The following is a 13,122-nucleotide window of genomic DNA, read 5'->3' on the forward strand; positions in this document are numbered from 1 at the left end:
ATCTAGGGTCAACATGGCGCATCTAGGGTCAACATGGCGCATCTAGAGTCAACATGGCGCATCTAGGGTCAACATGGCGCATCTAGGGTCAACATGGCGCATCTAGGGTCAACATGGCGCATCTAGGGTCAACATGGCGCGCCTGTGCCACGCGCTGCTGGCCGCCGCCGCGCTGCAGACGCACGCCACGCCGCGCCGCGGTGAGACACTACACTATTGGCGCATCTAGGGTCAACTTGGCGCATCTAGGGTCAACATGGCGCATCTAGGGTCAACAAGGCGCATCTAGGGTCAACATGGCGCATCTAGGGTCAACAAGGCGCATCTAGGGTCAACATGGCGCATCTAGGGTCAACAAGGCGCATCTAAGGTCAACATGGCGCATCTAGGGTCAACAAGGCGCATCTAGGGTCAACATGGCGCATCTAGGGTCAACATGGCGCATCTAGAGTCAACATGGTGCATCTAGGGTCAACATGTCGTGCCTGTGCCACGTGCTGCTGGCCGCCGCCACGCCGCACCGCGGTGAGACACTACACATTGGCGTATCTAGGTTATTTTTCAGGGGGAGCCTGGCCCCTGATATGCCATGTCACGGGGGTGCGATTAGTATCATAGCTCATAATTTAGTACTATCAACTAACATCTTCAAATCAGTAGGCCAAGATTCTGGAGGGAGGGGGGGCACCAGATCATACTGGGGGGCGGGGTGGCATGACTGACATGACATGACGCCGCATCCTCATGGCGCGCCTGTGCTACGCGCTGCTGGCCACGCCACGCCGCGGTGAGACACTACACTACGTTCAGCTGCCGGGAACTCCTCACGACATGAGTTACTGAGACTAAAGTCCGGTCCCCGTGTAATTATATTGCTGTCGCCCTCGCACACTCACTGCGGCCGCCCGTCGCACAGTCGCGACAGCAATATGTTACGTAATACATCAATACGTGCAAGTGCTGACTTTAGCTCATAGCATCCAGGTGCAGACGAAGCACGACCCTCGATAGTTACCAGATTTCACTACACCACAACATGGCGCGCTCGTGCCATCGCGCTCACAACATGAGGTACTAGCTCATAGCATTCATATGCAAGAACACGACCCTCTTTAGGCACCAGTAGCAAATGAAAGATTTAGCCTAAACATATCAACGCCTGAAGCACGCTAGCCAACTAGCCATATTGGTTAGGGAGGCCTGATGTTCGCTTTTTTCCAGGAGAAAAGTGGGAGCACTTTTTACTGTTATTGGAGCTTGTGTTGTATTTGTATTGTTAACATACTGAGCCATAATGCTACATGCACTGACTAACCCACCGCTTTATAAATCAATTCATTGCATACCATTTTTATAACGTCTTCATCATCACCACATCATCAAAACTGGATTATTCCCACCTCTCGTTCCCACCGCTGCAACTCCAGGAATAACATTACCATCATAAAAAGCCTTCTTTTCTGTAAATAAACTCTTCAAACCTCCATGCAACCCCTTTTAAAACATTGCTTTCAACCCATACTAAATCCACAATCACGCCATATAACCATTTCCCGATATCTAATACCTGAATTAGTCTATCTTGCACCAGGGATGTCGTCGTCACCCAACACCACGTCGTGGTGCAAGCTGCAACACCTGGACTCTCCGGAGTGCGAGAAGCGACTGCAAGAGATCTGCGGCCTTCTGGGCGGCGCCGAGTGCGCTGAGCTGATCCTCGACCGACTGCTGGAGATGTTTAGAGAGCAGCGAGGATGCGAGATTGCTTACGTCATGAACCACATGGCTGCGGGTGAGTTTAGAACCTTCCATTGACGATGAATTATCCAACACCTGGACTCTAGTGCGAGCGGCGACTGCAAGAGATCTGCGGCCTCCTGGGCGGCGCCGAGGTGATCCTCGACCGACTGCTGGAAATGTTCAGAGAGCAGCGAGCATGCGAGATTGCTTACGTCATGAACCACATGGCTGCAGGTGCGTTCTGGGACTTTCCATTGACGATGAATTTATTTCAGTTTCGTACGAAACATTCTAAATGATCAAAAGTATTATTTTCAACACTGGTTTTAGCGTTAATAATTTAAGGGCTGATTTTTCAATCGTCAGATAACTTTTAACCAAAAAGTAAGTTTGACACATTGACAGTTTCAGTATGGGAAATATGTCAAAATGACAAGTTTATTTTTCAGATAAAAGTTATCTGACGATTGAAAAATCAGCCCTTAACCGCTTGAGTCCCAGACGGCATTAATTAATGTCATAACAATTGATTATCTATTGTGTCTAGATTCGCGGGCCTTGAAGGATTAATCTACAAAACATTAGGGAATAGTTTCACCCGAACTGCAATTTTTGTCCCACCACAATTTTGGTCCTTGTAGTCATGAGCCATATTACTGCACCATCTGAAAAAATCGGCGCTCGATCTTATTAGTCACGATTGTATAATTCTGCGAAATGCGTTACCGTGGAAATTGTTTATGCCCTTAAGTTTCTAATTTATGATAAATTGTCTTATTCACAGGTCCAAACTCAACAGAAAGTTTTTTACGACGGATATTAGACACGTACATAGAAGAAGATGTGTGGTATCTCCCGCTCGAAGTAGGGAGTGGTGAGGCGCCCGTGACGTCAGCGGAGACCCTGGATGTGTCTGTGTATAACCCGCGAGCGTGGGTGAAGGACAGTGTGCCAGGTTAGTAAGCGTTTTAGCAGGAACTCAGTCAGTCTTTGGAACTCTTATTCTCATTTGCAGTTTTAACTAAGTGGTGGGAATAAGTAGACTGCAAAACACTGAGTCGTACCGTCGTACGTCAGGGAAAGAGGAGGGATTTAGACATTGATATTTTGGGTAATGGCACCTCCTTCATCCACATAATCCACAATATTTGGTGGGTACAGTCCTGATATTCCACAAATCCCTTCTTCTTCCACTTTCCCTGAGCAAAGGGCCATTACAGCATTCCCAACACCTTTTTTCTCCAATAGCCTCTACACTTTGTATTTTCTACCAGCATGCAGTGACGGCGTGGGCAGTTTAGGTGTTTCATATTTTTGCGTATTTGGCGTATCGAGGGGGATTATGTTTTTCTTATTGCAAAGTTTTGGAATAAAGTTACACTTGTTTTATCCATTAGCAGTGCATATAGGTTGGTCTGGTCTTAAATGTGTAAAAAGTATATAAATAGACAATTTGACACCATTCCCCAATAATTCGAAATCACAACTTTTCTAAAAAGACACTTCATTCTGGTCTTAAAAACTTAATTAATTTTAATTTACCTGTAAATTACGATTTTTGGTCGCATTGTAATTGAAAAAAGTAGTTTATTTGAGTTGACAAAATAGTGACGTCACTTGCTTGTAGTGCCATACAAAATCTATGGAATAGTTTCGTTTTGACGGTTTTAAAAGGTACGTCAATGAGGGCTATCGTTTTTATACTTAACAGTTGGCACCCCTGGCGATTGACAGGACCTTACTCTACAGTGGCGCCATCTTGATGAGTGCAAATGCGATAGTCCTCCTACCACTTTAGCGCTCACCAGTTGGTGCCACTGTCTTCGCTACTAGCAAGTGACAGGACCTTACTCTACAGTGGCGCTAACTGGTGAGCGCTAAAACGATAGCCCTCATTGTTTGGTGGTGTCAACACTTCTATTGTCCCAGGCCTATTCGAGGGCGCGGTAGAGACGCGCTACACCGGCATCAGCTACGACGCGCCGCGGCCGGCCGCGCGCCGCGAGCCCGACAAGTGTGCGTCCCTCGCGCGCGCACAGCACAACACCGCGCTCGCCTGCCTCGCCGCCGCCGGCGTCGGGCTCGTCGCGCGCCGCCTGCGACGCCGCTTCCAGCCCTACCTGCTGCGGACGCTGCCCATGCTGCTGGAGCGAGTGGGTGAGTGCAGGAGAGAGAGGAGAGCGGGTGAGTGCAGGAGAGAGAGCACCGCGCTTGCTGCCTCGCCGCCGCCGGCGTCGGGCTCGTCGCGCGCCGCCTGCGACGCCGCTTCCAGCCCTACCTGCTGCGGACGCTGCCCATGCTGCTGGAGCGAGTGGGTGAGTGCAGGAGAGAGAGGAGAGCGGGTGAGTGCAGGAGAGAGAGCACCGCGCTTGCTGCCTCGCCGCCGCCGGCGTCGGGCTCGTCGCGCGCCGCCTGCGACGCCGCTTCCAGCCCTACCTGCTGCGGACGCTGCCCATGCTGCTGGAGCGAGTGGGTGAGTGCAGGAGAGAGCGGGTGAGTGCAGGAGAGAGAGCACCGCGCTTGCTGCCTCGCCGCCGCCGGCGTCGGGCTCGTCGCGCGCCGCCTGCGACGCCGCTTCCAGCCCTACCTGCTGCGGACGCTGCCCATGCTGCTGGAGCGAGTGGGTGAGTGCAGGAGAGAGAGGAGAGCGGGTGAGTGCAGGAGAGAGAGCACCGCGCTTGCTGCCTCGCCGCCGCCGGCGTCGGGCTCGTCGCGCGCCGCCTGCGACGCCGCTTCCAGCCCTACCTGCTGCGGACGCTGCCCATGCTGCTGGAGCGAGTGGGTGAGTGCAGGAGAGAGAGGAGAGAGCGGGTGAGTGCAGGAGAGAGAGCACCGCGCTTGCTGCCTCGCCGCCGCCGGCGTCGGGCTCGTCGCGCGCCGCCTGCGACGCCGCTTCCAGCCCTACCTGCTGCGGACGCTGCCCATGCTGCTGGAGCGAGTGGGTGAGTGCAGGAGAGAGAGGAGAGAGCGGGTGAGTGCAGGAGAGAGAGCACCGCGCTTGCTGCCTCGCCGCCGCCGGCGTCGGGCTCGTCGCGCGCCGCCTGCGACGCCGCTTCCAGCCCTACCTGCTGCGGACGCTGCCCATGCTGCTGGAGCGAGTGGGTGAGTGCAGGAGAGAGAGGAGAGAGCGGGTGAGTGCAGGAGAGAGAGCACCGCGCTTGCTGCCTCGCCGCCGCCGGCGTCGGGCTCGTCGCGCGCCGCCTGCGACGCCGCTTCCAGCCCTACCTGCTGCGGACGCTGCCCATGCTGCTGGAGCGAGTGGGTGAGTGCAGGAGAGAGAGGAGAGAGCGGGTGAGTGCAGGAGAGAGAGGAGAGAGCGGGTGAGTGCAGGAGAGAGAGCACCGCGCTTGCTGCCTCGCCGCCGCCGGCGTCGGGCTCGTCGCGCGCCGCCTGCGACGCCGCTTCCAGCCCTACCTGCTGCGGACGCTGCCCATGCTGCTGGAGCGAGTGGGTGAGTGCAGGAGAGAGAGGAGAGAGCGGGTGAGTGCAGGAGAGAGAGAGAGGAGAGAGCGGGTGAGTGCAGGAGAGAGAGAAGAGAAAGTGTGATTCATTTTATTTGACAGATGAAACGAAAATCAATTTCATCTAAGGCCTACCCCTCCCTAGCGTCTTTCGAAGGTCGTCGTCTTGTCAGCGCCACGACGCAATCACTGAGCACAGAGCGGGTGGAACGGAGTGTTAATTGTCCAAAAAAAAATGCATGGCTCTGCGTGAACGCGCCGCCATCGCTGCGAAACGCCGCGTCGACGTTACGTAGACACCGACAAAACAGCGACATTCGAAAGACACAAAGACTGAGTTGCACCACCTAACTTTGACGATAACCGGTGCTTTTTGTATGGAGTTTGGCAGATTTTTGAAGTTTGTCAAAGTTAAAGTAAGATGGTGCAACCCAGCATAAGTATAGTGGGTCCCTAAGCTATCAAAACCGGAGTAATGCACCATTATAATCAGATTATTCCTTCTCAAAAACCGTATTGCTAAATAATGCCGTATTCTGCAGGCAGCAAGCACGAAGCGCTGCACGTGTCGGGACTGGCGGCCCTCGAGGCGGTAGCGGAGGCGGGCGGCCATGACAGTGTCGCCGCGCTCGTGGCCGCCAACGCGGACTATTTCACGCACCAGGTCACCGTCAGGCTCAAGAAGGTATGTTATGGATAGCTTTTACAGTCTGTTACATAATCTGGCCTAAATACGTAAACCTAAGTAAGCACATAGATATATTTCCCTGAGCAAACTCGTTCGTTGCAGCCAAATGACGTCCACTGCTGGACAAAGGCCTCCCCCAAGGTTTTCCACAATGAACGGTCCTGCGCTGCCCGCATCCAGGCTCTTCCCGCGACCTTTACCAGATCGTCGGTCCACCTAGTAGGAGGCCTGCCCACGCTACGTCTTCCAGCCCGTGGTCGCCACTCGAGAACTTTCCTGCCCCAACGGCCATCGTCAAACTCATCGCCTATTAATTCACCCCTTGAAACATTTTTGCAAGGAGTGTGTCACGGTTGTGAGCTTTAGGAGCTGTGACATATTAGAATTTAGATTAGAAGTTTAGATAAATAAAAGATAGATTTAGGTTAACAAGTCATTTATTACAATTTAGAGAAGTGAGAACTCTTAGGGAGTGGGTTGTCGAGCAAACTATCGTATCGCACGAGATTCGTCACCGGTGGTAGTATATTCAAACCACTGTCCTCGCTAGCATTGATGGTGATGTGGTTTGGTCCTCTCTGGTGGTGAGCCCGCAGGGTCGTCGACGCGCCAGACGGTTAGGGACCGTACGCACTGTGGTGTAGGGCCACTTAGAGTGTGCGTACGGGCCGTCCGACACGACAGGCAGCTCTGCCGGGTTGAGGAGCCAGGTGGTGGTTTCGGTAGTGGTGAGATGGCCATTTGTAGTGAGGAGAAAGGTGAAGATGAACCCTGCGAATCAAACGGCATATTTAAGCAGTTGCCAGCTTAACCGTTTGACTGCGACATCAAAATACTAGCGAAGCCAAATTTAGCCGCCACCAACCGGCCATTATGAAGATCATTGGGGGAGGCCTATGTTCAGCATTGGACGTCCTATGGCTGAAATTATGATGATGATAAACATTTCTTTTTGTGACACAATTTTGTGGTAGCTTATGTCCATCTCTTGGCAAAAGTAATATTTATTTATTTATTTTATTGGGCTATCAACATTAGATACAGTTCATCAGCATCGCATTTATATTACTTTTGATGTCTGATTTACATGAAGGCGCTTTTACACTGCGCGGAAATTAGCCGACTCAAGTAAAAAAAACAGTGGAGTGTGAGAAATTCATTCATTTTCATCCCCACCCCACTGTTTTTTTTTTACTTGACTTGGCCGCCGCCTTGACTTTGAAATCCGCCATTATACGTTGTTTCAGTCATGGAACACCGAGTCAGCGCTACAAATACTCTCAGTAGTGATGGAGTACAGTGACTCTAGCATACAAGACTGCCTCTACGGCATTGTAAATGATGTAAGTATACTATTATAAGTTTTTCCTCGTCCTTTGATTTAAATAAAAGTACCTAAGATTCAGATTTAAAAATCATGCACCATTTACTTTTCAGGTACTAGTCCAAAGTTGTGATAGATATTACGAAAGAAATCTTTACGCATATTTGCAAGTGTTCTATGCGTTTGTGGATTGCCTTTACAAGTGGTTTCCCTTGGAGGAGCCACAGAAAACTAATACAGACGATGACTTAAGTGCACAAATAGATTTATTCGTCGATTTACGGGAATATATCAAAAACACTGAAGAGGCTGAAAAGTTATTGAGTAATGAGGAGTTTGAGAAAGAGACTGGAAAGAGTGTGGAGGAGATGTTTAAAGAAGATCAACAGAAGAAAGAAGACGATGTTTTAGACTATGATGACAAGGTTACAGGTAAGATTATTTGTTCTTTAGTTTCGTAGTGTTGACATAACTGTTTGGTTAAAATAGAGCGTGTGTGTAGTATCTAATAGGAAGTCGAAAAAAATTACTGTGTAAAATTGGGTTATGATGTTACATTCTTGTCTATCATTCCGTAATAAAAACTTTATTGCACAATAGAATCGTACAAAAGGTGGACTTAATGCTATTTAAGCATTCTCAGCCAGGTAATCAATAAAGCGCAATATTATATGTTAGTTGAGGCATCACTAACTTTAACGCTTTGACAGTTCCATGCACCACAAATAGACGCCCATTATCTTATTGTTGTCGTTCATGAAACACAGTGAATGGGTCAAATAACGTGTAACTTTTTTCTCGTAACAGAAGAGAAACCGCCATTACCGCAGCACATAACCGTTCTCATCGCGATCCTGAAGCGCTGCGCACACTTCTCGGCGTCGTGTCCATCTTATTGTTGTCTCGTTCATGAAATACAGTGAATGGATTAAATAACGTGTAACTTTTTTCTCACAACAGAAGAGAAACCGCCATTACCGCAGCACATAACCGTTCTCATCGCGATTCTGAAGCGCTGCGCACACTTCTCGGCGTCGTGTCCATCTTATTGTTGTCTCGTTCATGAAATACAGTGAATGGGTCAAATAACGTGTAACTTTTTTCTCACAACAGAAGAGAAACCGCCATTACCGCAGCACATAACCGTTCTCATCGCGATTCTGAAGCGCTGCGCACACTTCTCCGCGTCGTGTCCATCTTATTGTTGTCTCGTTCATGAAACACAGTGAATGGGTTGAATAACGTGTAACTTTTTTCTCGTAACAGAAGAGAAACCGCCGTTACCGCAGCACATAACCGTTCTGATCGCGATCCTGAAGCGCTGCGCACACTTCTCCGCGTCGTGTCCATCTTATTGTTGTCTCGTTCATGAAACACAGTGAATGGGTTGAATAACGTGTAACTTTTTTCTCGTAACAGAAGAGAAACCGCCGTTACCGCAGCACATAACCGTTCTGATCGCGATCCTGAAGCGCTGCGCACACTTCTCGGCGTCGTGTCCATCTTATTGTTGTCTCGTTCATGAAATACAGTGAATGGATTGAATAACGTGTAAATTTTAATCTAACAGAAGAGAAACCGCCATTACCGCAGCACATAACCGTTCTCATCGCGATCCTGAAGCGCTGCGCACACTTCTCCGCGTCGTGTCCATCTTATTGTTGTCTCGTTCATGAAATACAGTGAATGGGTTGAATAACGTGTACCTTTTTCTCACAACAGAAGAGAAACCGCCATTACCGCAGCACATAACCGTTCTCATCGCGATCCTGAAGCGCTGCGCACACTTCTCGGCGTCGTGTCCATCTTATTGTTGTCTCGTTCATGAAACACAATGAATGGGTCAAATAACGTGTAACTTTTTGCTCGTAACAGAAGAGAAACCGCCGTTACCGCAGCACATAACCGTTCTCATCGCGATCCTGAAGCGCTGCGCACACTTCTCCGCGTCGTGTCCATCTTATTGTTGTCTCGTTCATGAAACACAGTGAATGGTTTGAATGAAGTGTAACTTTTTTCTCGTAACAGAAGAGAAACCGCCGTTACCGCAGCACATAACCGTTCTCATCGCGATCCTGAAGCGCTGCGCACACTTCTCGGCGTCGTGTCCATCTTATTGTTGTCTCGTTCATGAAATACAGTGAATGGGTTAAATAACGTGTAAATTTTAATCTAACAGAAGAGAAACCGCCGTTACCGCAGCACATAACCGTTCTCATCGCGATTCTGAAGCGCTGCGCACACCTCCGCGTCGTGTCCATCTTATTGTTGTCTCGTTCATGAAATACAGTGAATGGATTAAATAACGTGTAACTGTTTTCTCAAGAGATTCGATACATTTCGAGCTAGACCGAACTCCGCTTCAAACGAAACCAGGAACTAATACAACCAATGCAACTCATCACACCGGAAACGAAAATTCAACTACAGTAAACGACAACAACATCTTATACAACAAAAACTCTCTCCCAATACGGCTGGTCACCGTGGGGGAAGTAGACCACCACCCTCCATCAAAATGATGGAGGAGGCTTTTACCCAAGTGGGGCCACAATCAAGAGAAATACTTAATTAATTTTAAATAAAACTGTAATAACTGTGGATTTATAAAGCTATAATAATAATAATAACTTTTTTCTCACAACAGAAGAGAAACCGCCATTACCGCAGCACATAACCGTTCTCATCGCGATCCTGAAGCGCTGCGCACACTTCTCGGCGTCGTGTCCGCGCGACGACGCTATCCTGGCGCTGCAGGTTCTGGAGTCCGGCCTGCGGCTGCTGCGCGACCGCGACGACCAGCTGCTGCCGCTCGTGCACCTCGCCTGGGCGCCGCTAGTCGCCAGGTAAGCTGGGTGACCGTTGGGCGAGCGCGTTAAAACAATTGCTTTAGCGCTACCACCCTCATCGTGGCGACTGTCATAAGCAAATTGGAGCACGGTGTATTCTTCACTGTATTAGCACTAGATGAATAGTTGCTTTTACTAATACATGACTATCTTCTTCTTCTTCTTTTTTGATGATGTTGGCATAACACGTCGAGGTCGACTTGATTTATGCCATTTTCAAGTATTTATGTGATACGAGTTACAAAATGAGATCAAGTAATGATATAATGAAGGATGATAGATGATACCCCTTCCCACCCTTTGAGTCTCAGTAAAGTTGTGGTGCTTTACTGAGACCTCCTATGGACAACTTGAGAGAACCAGAAGAATCACGATGCACTGCTTTGCTTCACTTGCCCACACTCATGCACGTTCACGAACACTTAATGGTTAATAATCCACCGTTATTACACATTAATAGTCGCCCAAACACGAATTTTAGGAAATAAAACAAAACCGCTAACATGACGCTTCAGATTCCCGCCAAGAAGTCCTACATGAGACTCATCATCATTTCAACCAACAAGATTGTCACATGCTGAACAACATAGATCCTCCCCAAATTGGCCGGTTAGCAAGCAGCAGCCTGCATGGGCAATTCTCCAGTGACTCGTGCACTGAAAATATTTCCTATTATTGAAACTGATAATTTAAATAATTTTTCTTTTGAATTTTTAGGTTTGAAACTGAAGAGCCCATAGTCCTTCGGCGGGCGCTGTCACTGCTGGTGGCAATGGCCGAGCTCTCCAAAGACTTCATCCTCAGCAGATGCGTCAAGTATGTTTCATTGCATTTATATTGATTTAAATAAATGACAGTCATAATAAGTTTCTTACGTCACAACACACAGCCTGTAGTGTTTCGAAGACCTTTCCAGACCACAGTTCATTATACCTAAAGCGATCTTTTAGGGTCTGAGAATATTTAAATTAGACCAGGGGTCTCCAAACTTTGAAGCCTTGAGGCCATAATATTTTTTTCGGCATGTCGTAAGGGCCATAACAATTTTAATTTTTTTGCTCCTCTATGCAAACATAGGCTTAGTCTTAAGCTGTCGCGGGCCGAATATGGTTCGCAGGTCGTAGTTTGGAGACCCCTAGATTAGACCAACAAATCTAAAATATTATCGATGTCAAGAGTCTATCTCAAACTTCGGGCTCTACGAATTAACATTAAGAAAAAGCGTTAACTGGTTCGGATTAAATTCATTTTACATTCCACATTCGCAGGGAGGTGCTGCCCCGCCTGTACCAGTGGCTCCGCAAGGCGGCGGCGGACAGCCACCTGAAGGACGCGGGCTCCTACTACCGCTCCAGCGCCGCCTACCTGCTGCAGATCGCCGCGCTCGCCTCGCTGCCCTCGCTCGCCGTACATCTGCGGTTACAGGACGCGCCGCTGGATGACGCCATGACTGCTGTTGACGCGTATTTATCCAACAAGCAGCCCAAGACTCTACAGGTCAGTGCGAGTCTGATGTAGTATCTTGGTCAGTAAGTTTCTTGTTGCCTCTTGAAGGACGCGGGCTAATCTGCTCCAGCGCCGTCTACCTACGGCAGATCGCCGCGCTCGCTGACCTCGCTCGCAACGATGTCATACCTTTCTAACATACATTCAGCCTAGAACTCTACAAGCCAATAGATAGTATTATAACAATCCTACTACGTACAGTATCGTTAGACTTGGCCCCTAAATAAATTAAGCGTAAGGAACCAACTATAAAAAAATAACCCCAAAGCGAAAAAACCATTAGAAAAGGCTAGTTTCCTAAAAAAAATTTTTTTGTCCGTCAATTTTAATATAAAAAAAAAATTGGACACGTTATTTTGAATTGTCAATCTAACAAATAATTACAAAGTTATAGGGCGTTGAAGTTCCGCGCGACGTCACGAAGTGCTGCACTTTTACGCACTCACTAACGTCACGGGCCTTTACTTTAGAACTTTGTCACGCTTTATCTCTTTGCATTTTCATTTGTTTTAAAAAATGAAAAATACGTGTCGAGTAGTTTTTGATAAGCTAACTGACGGACTAATTAAAACTCTTGCTTTTTTACCCAGGAAACATCCCTAATATGGCTAAAAGACTTCGATCTGTATTCATTTTTTCCTGAGGCAACCATTTCTCATTCAACGCGATGTCAACACAAATTCGTCTGACGCCCACATAAATGTTATTCCAGACGTTAGCGGTGAACTTCTTCAAAGCGATCCTGGACTACTCGTACGGCGCGGCGTGGTGGCACCTTCGCGCGCTGTGCGCTAACGACGAGCTCCTACAAGCACCCGCACGCCGCCTGGCGTCCGCGCGCGGCACGCCCTATGTGGCCAACGACAAAGACATTCAACACAACATCGAAGCCATCTTTGACATTACCTCCTAATCTTAAGCATATTTTTTACAATTTTGATAGATTATTAATGAATGGACTAATAAAACATTTTAATGGCAGTAATTCATTTTATTTTTTATAAACACAATCGTCGGAAACGAATACCTACCCATTTATATTACAGTGATAACATCGAACGCTACCGCTCTCGCATCTTTGCGGAGTCAGTCTAAATAGTTTTTAGATTGAACGTCGACGCGACGTTTTGGTACGAAGCATTTTCTGTCTGTAGACGATGCGAGATATGAAGACACATTTATTTCGTAAAATTGCTTAACACTACCACCAAACTATGATTCATATTGTAACTATAAAAGATGCGAGGAAACCCAAACAAATGAACGAACTCGCATTTATAGCCTATTTTATATAAATTCTATTGTTCTATACATATACGAGTGCATTGGTAACATTTAAAAATCGTTTAGCTAAATAAGTCGGGTTTCGACTAGACCGCTACGCTACATGCATAGGCACATTTTGTCTTCTAATTTGTAGTATATTATTTGAAAGGAAATAAGACATGGAACATACCGTATTGCAGACATTCTAGTGGAAATCCGACCTAAGGTGACGTTCTAGCCGTATTATTGGTGAATCTATAATTATCTTAAACAAATAGCAGCATCGTC

The 13,122-nt window shown here is 47.9% G+C and overlaps 2 protein-coding genes across 2 annotated transcripts; both read left to right on the forward strand.

Moving 5' to 3' along the window:
- Nucleotides 1-12: 12 nt before the first annotated feature.
- On the forward strand, nt 13-9,508 carry LOC135076641 (uncharacterized). The gene is made up of 11 exons (XM_063971064.1): nt 13-200; nt 1,592-1,792; nt 2,525-2,695; nt 3,670-4,209; nt 4,251-4,522; nt 4,722-4,871; nt 5,071-5,191; nt 5,744-5,886; nt 7,137-7,232; nt 7,327-7,645; nt 9,393-9,508. Exons 1-11 carry the CDS (start codon nt 134-136, stop codon nt 9,494-9,496), a joined length of 2,184 nt encoding a protein of 727 aa, XP_063827134.1. The 5' UTR covers nt 13-133; the 3' UTR covers nt 9,497-9,508.
- A 1,275-nt stretch (nt 9,509-10,783) lies between these two features.
- Nucleotides 10,784-12,549, forward strand: LOC135076783 (uncharacterized). The gene is made up of 3 exons (XM_063971217.1): nt 10,784-10,878; nt 11,331-11,559; nt 12,281-12,549. Exons 1-3 carry the CDS (start codon nt 10,835-10,837, stop codon nt 12,479-12,481), a joined length of 474 nt encoding a protein of 157 aa, XP_063827287.1. The 5' UTR covers nt 10,784-10,834; the 3' UTR covers nt 12,482-12,549.
- The last annotated feature ends 573 nt before the right edge of the window (nt 12,550-13,122 follow it).

This window comes from Ostrinia nubilalis, chromosome 12, assembly GCF_963855985.1.
Source record: "Ostrinia nubilalis chromosome 12, ilOstNubi1.1, whole genome shotgun sequence".
Lineage (NCBI taxonomy): Eukaryota > Metazoa > Arthropoda > Insecta > Lepidoptera > Crambidae > Ostrinia > Ostrinia nubilalis.

Coding starts and splice junctions, on each gene's coding strand:
- LOC135076641 (XM_063971064.1), top strand. CDS start 134: ATGGCGCGCCTGTGCCACGCGCTGCTGGCCGCCGCCGCGCTGCAGACG. Junction 201..1,591: donor GCACGCCACGCCGCGCCGCG/GTGAGACACTAC, acceptor ATCTTGCACCAG/GGATGTCGTCGTCACCCAAC. Junction 4,523..4,721: donor CATGCTGCTGGAGCGAGTGG/GTGAGTGCAGGA, acceptor GGGTGAGTGCAG/GAGAGAGAGCACCGCGCTTG.
- LOC135076783 (XM_063971217.1), top strand. CDS start 10,835: ATGGCCGAGCTCTCCAAAGACTTCATCCTCAGCAGATGCGTCAA. Junction 10,879..11,330: donor ATCCTCAGCAGATGCGTCAA/GTATGTTTCATT, acceptor CCACATTCGCAG/GGAGGTGCTGCCCCGCCTGT. Junction 11,560..12,280: donor AGCAGCCCAAGACTCTACAG/GTCAGTGCGAGT, acceptor ATGTTATTCCAG/ACGTTAGCGGTGAACTTCTT.